This window comes from Vicia villosa, unplaced genomic scaffold (genome assembly GCF_029867415.1).
Source record: "Vicia villosa cultivar HV-30 ecotype Madison, WI unplaced genomic scaffold, Vvil1.0 ctg.002541F_1_1, whole genome shotgun sequence".
NCBI lineage: Eukaryota > Viridiplantae > Streptophyta > Magnoliopsida > Fabales > Fabaceae > Vicia > Vicia villosa.
In genome coordinates this window covers 99582-104342 of record NW_026705962.1, presented here as the reverse complement: position 1 = coordinate 104342, position 4761 = coordinate 99582, and the positions used below count along the sequence as shown (strand labels likewise).

The following is a 4761-nucleotide window of genomic DNA, read 5'->3' as shown; positions in this document are numbered from 1 at the left end:
TTTAAATTTTAAAGATGTAGCGTCCGTGGGCTTGCCTCGCTCTGTCCTATTTTTTAAGACAGATCAAAATTTTAAGCCTACACCCGCTCCGCTCCACTTTTTGGCCGATTATAGTAAAACCGACCTAAACGATGCGGATTTACTATCATACTTAAACATCCTACCTTACTTTGAACCGAAACATCTTTTCGGCTACCATCTATAATAAAAAGAATCTACCAAAAACTCAAAAAAGAAAGAATTTAACTCCACTAAATCAAATAAAGTATACTCCTCTAAAATAAGCAAATTGCTATCTTAACAAACATACATCATATCCACATCTTACCGAAGTGGAATCTAACCAATAAAACCATGATAAACTTCAATTCATTGGGAAAGGTATCTTTATAACAAATTAGAAGCGTAAATTACACACTACATATACATACACTTTCCACACCGCCAAATATATCCGAATATAAAACTTGAAAACACATAACAGATTCAAAGTACCACTCACCTACTTCACTTTTTTATGTTCTTTCTCTTTCCTTCATTGTGGGAGAATTTTAGGTTCTCTTCTTCAAATCTCTCATCAATATATATATCTCACTCCAAATTTCTTGACTCTCCATATTTTTTCAATCACTCTCTAAATTGTACATACTTAGATATTATTATATACATACATAAAATCAAATATGGATGATGAATATGCTAAGCTCATAAGGAGGATGAACCCGCCTAGGTATTATTTATTCATGTTTCTAAGAAGGGTGTTTCTATTTTGTTTCAATTAAGCTTTTTTAAGGTTGTTTTGTTTCTTCAATTTTTTCTCTTACTTTGTAGATCTTTGTTTGATTCTTCCTAGAAATTGGAGGGTTGAAATCAAGATAATCTATATGAATATGTATGTGTGTTGGATTGATATTTGGCTAACTAGCTTCTTGCTATGTAGGGTTGTGATTGACAATAATGCATGTGAAAACGCCACTGTTATTAAGGTATGGTTTGTAGCTTTTTCCTTTCTTTGGGATTCACAAAAAATAGTTAACAACATAAGAATTATGTTTAAGAGTCCCTTATCTTCACCCTACAAGCCGGTTATGTACTGGTTTTGTAGGATTGAGTTTGAGTCAACCACAATTCTTAGCATGGTATTAGAGTCGGTATTAGAGTCTGGTTTGAAATCTGGTGGGCAACCTGCTATCATATTTTTACGATATCAGGCAACCTATAGTTTATTTGCACGCTCCAGATGTCCTATTCTGGACATGAGGGTGTGTGTTAAGAGTCCTAATCAGATAATATATGACCTGGATATATGCTTATTAATGGACAATCTTCATCTTACAAACCGATTTTGTTGGGTTGAGTTAAACTTAATTACAATTCTTAACATATTATTTTACTTTTTCTTTCAATTTACCCTTTTTTAAAAAACTCAATAGGATTGTTTGTTTTGCAGGTTGACAGTGTTAACAAACATGGGATACTATTGGATGTAGTCCAAGTTATTTCAGATATGAACCTTGTGATAAAAAAGGCTTATATCTCCTCTGATGGGGTTTGGTTCATGGATGGTAATTTCCTCTTTTAACCTATGAAATCGGACACAGACACCCGATACTGATACTGACACCGATAATAATAGCTCTTAAGTATTGGCAGACTCAATTTTAGAAACAAAACAAATTTATATTTTTTATAATTAATATTAGCTTTGCTTCTGATGCTAGTATACTAATTTGATTTTTGTTTTTGTATTCAGTGTTTAATGTGACGGATCGAAATGGAAGCAAGATCAAAGACAAGGAAGTCATTGATTATATTCAGAGGGTAGGAAGTTGTGTATTTGCCATTTCTTGAATGCTTCAATTGACGCTTATTTTTGTTGCACCATCTCTGTGGAAGGGTGATTTTACCGTCCTTTGCTAGAAATCTTCAAGTTAAGTAAGCAGGACAACGGTATTAGAAAATATGCTCATGTGAATTTGGTTTTGGTTTTGATTTTGGTAACACAATCAATCAATCCCTTTGAGCTTTTGCATCGTTTTACGCTTGTTTTCTGCGTATTCTTCGATTATAATTTGATTTCTATATAAAATTCCTTTGGTTTTCTGTATTCTTTGAGCAAAGGGTGTATGTATGAACCTGCTGGATTCATATCTGGCGGATATACCGTTTGAAACGCATGTAACAGAGGATGATAAACTTGCCTTATCGCTGCCGTACTAGTTTAGTTCATAGATTTTATTTCTCTTTCGATCTTCTAGAAATTTTGGTTCCTCTATTTTCCCTCCAAAAATTTGGTTCTAAGCTCTGTAGCATCGATACCTCTGAAAAAATGTGTGTCCGTGTCACTGTCGGTGTCCGAAACCAACACTGACACTTGTGATTACGCTTAATTTATTCATTTTTTCAAATTATTACTGGTGTCAGCATGTCAGTGATCAGAGTGATGTTGCTGTGTTTCTGATGTCTTTGCTTCATAGGTTCTGAGAATATGAAAATTTTTGTATTCTTTGTTATATCTATGAATCTCGCCAAACTAATATGTAGTTCTTCAATTATAGATTGTCAAAAAAGCTTGTAGTTTCTGATTTTTTACCTTTCTAATTTTGTAGAGACTTGAAAAGAATCCGAGCTTTGCAACGTCGATGAGAGAGTCTGTTGGGGTCGTACCTACTGAAGAGCACACTGTTATTGAACTTACAGGCACAGACAGACCTGGTTTACTATCTGAAATCTGTGCGGTGCTCGCAGACCTTCGCTGTAACGTGGTTACTGCCGAGATTTGGACGCATAATACGAGGGCTGCAGCAGTCGTTCATGTGACTGATGATTCAAGTGGATGTGCCATCGAGGATCCATCCCGTCTCTCCATAATAAAGAATTTGCTTTGCAATGTCCTCAGGGGAAGTGACGATCCAAAGACAGCTAAAACAGCACTTTCACATCCTGGAGTTATGTATAGGGATAGACGATTACATCAGATTATGTTTGCTGACAGGGACTACGAAAGGGTTGAAAAAGCCGGACTCGGAGAAAGAGATAAAAGACCGTTTCCACATGTAACTGTATCAGACTGTATTGAAAGGGATTACACTGTGGTTATCATGAGAGCCAAAGATCGACCAAAGCTATTGTTCGATATTGTTTGCACTTTAACCGACATGCAGTATGTAGTTTTTCATGGTGTGGTTCAGACAGAAAGGACCGGGGCTTATCAGGTTAGCCGATATTTCGTTGCATGCTGTTGGGTTACATAATTTGCATTTGCTGCATAAATTTTTACCTGATTAGGAATTTTTCATGTTATCTAGGAGTTTTATATTCGGCACATTGATGGCTTTCCGATAAGCTCAGAGGCCGAGAGAGAACGGCTTATACAATGTCTTGAAGCGGCAATCGAGAGGCGGGCATCTGAGGTACGATAAAATAACGCACTCGAAAGTTCTAGGCCTCGCTCTATGGTATACTAAGATATGTTTATATGCAGGGGATGGAGCTGGAGTTATGCACGGAAGATCGTGTAGGACTTCTCTCAGATATCACAAGGATTTTCCGAGAAAACAGTTTATGCATCAAAAGAGCAGAAATATCAACAGAAAACGGGAAAGCAAAAGACACATTCTACGTCACCGATGTAACTGGTAACACTGTCGATCCAAAGATTATCGATTCAATCCGCAGACAGATTGGCGACACAGTACTGCAAGTGAAACATAACTCTAGTCTTTCACCAAAGCCACCTCAAGGCACAACAATCGGATTTCTCCTCGGAAGTTTCTTCAAAAACCGATCTTTTCAGAATTTTAAGTTGATCAGATCATATTCTTAACTGTCCTCTCTTGTGTATATTCTCACTATTTTCGCCGTGTTTCAAGTCAAACCGAAAAATGCATACATGTAAAAAAGAAACTGTTAAGTATCTACCTTCCTTCCCTCAACAAGAGGGGCTTGGAATTTATACTGCAGAATAGAAATCTCAAGTATCTATGTATTAGTATAGTGTAAGTAGTTGTGTACAGTAACATATTACTTAGGTTGTGTTTGGTGTAAATATTGATAGATTATCAAAAATCCAAGATGGTAAATAGTACTTTTAGGTGGTGTAGTTTGGAGTCCTTGTAAATTTGAATGTGTAATTTGGAGTACATGTAAATTTAGCTATGTACATGAAATTGAATAGAAAAAAAAAACTATGTAATGTATTCTAGTTCTCTCCCTCCCTATATGTCTGTCTTTTTGCACGCCTATCCTGCAGATGCTTAAAGCTCGGAAGCACTATGAAGCACGAAGCACGGATATTGACACAAACATCGAGATATGACATAGACACTCCGACACCGAAATGTCAGAAACATAGGACACCAGTATTGCTATGTCAGAAACATAGGACACCGGTATTGCTACAACATACTCCCTCCGTCTCATAATAAGTGTCTTATTTGAGCTTTTCACGGTTCTTAAGAAAATGATTAGATGTGTTGATTTTAATGATAAAAGTAATATCATTTACTAAAACACCCTTATTTATTATAGGTAGTGGAGTTGTTGAAAAACGTGAAAGTTAATATATAGGGGTAAAGTAGTGGAAAAAAAATAATAAATGTTGCATTGATATTGTAAAAAGACATTTATTTTGAGACAAAGAAAAAGTGCAAATGAGACACTTATTATGAGACGGAGGGAGTATATGATAGTAACATATAAGTTTCATTTATCCATCTATTATTAAAAGAGTTAAAATATTCTAATACAAATTCATGTGTT

General features: G+C 35.6%; 1 protein-coding gene across 1 annotated transcript; it reads left to right on the top strand.

Moving 5' to 3' along the window:
* Nucleotides 1-443: 443 nt before the first annotated feature.
* Nucleotides 444-4207, top strand: LOC131639129 (ACT domain-containing protein ACR6-like). Its single transcript, XM_058909630.1, has 7 exons — nt 444-730; nt 941-986; nt 1451-1565; nt 1754-1821; nt 2610-3215; nt 3309-3413; nt 3485-4207. The coding sequence occupies exons 1-7, from the start codon at nt 684-686 to the stop codon at nt 3824-3826; spliced, it is 1329 nt and encodes a 442-aa protein (XP_058765613.1). The 5' UTR covers nt 444-683; the 3' UTR covers nt 3827-4207.
* Nucleotides 4208-4761: the final 554 nt, after the last annotated feature.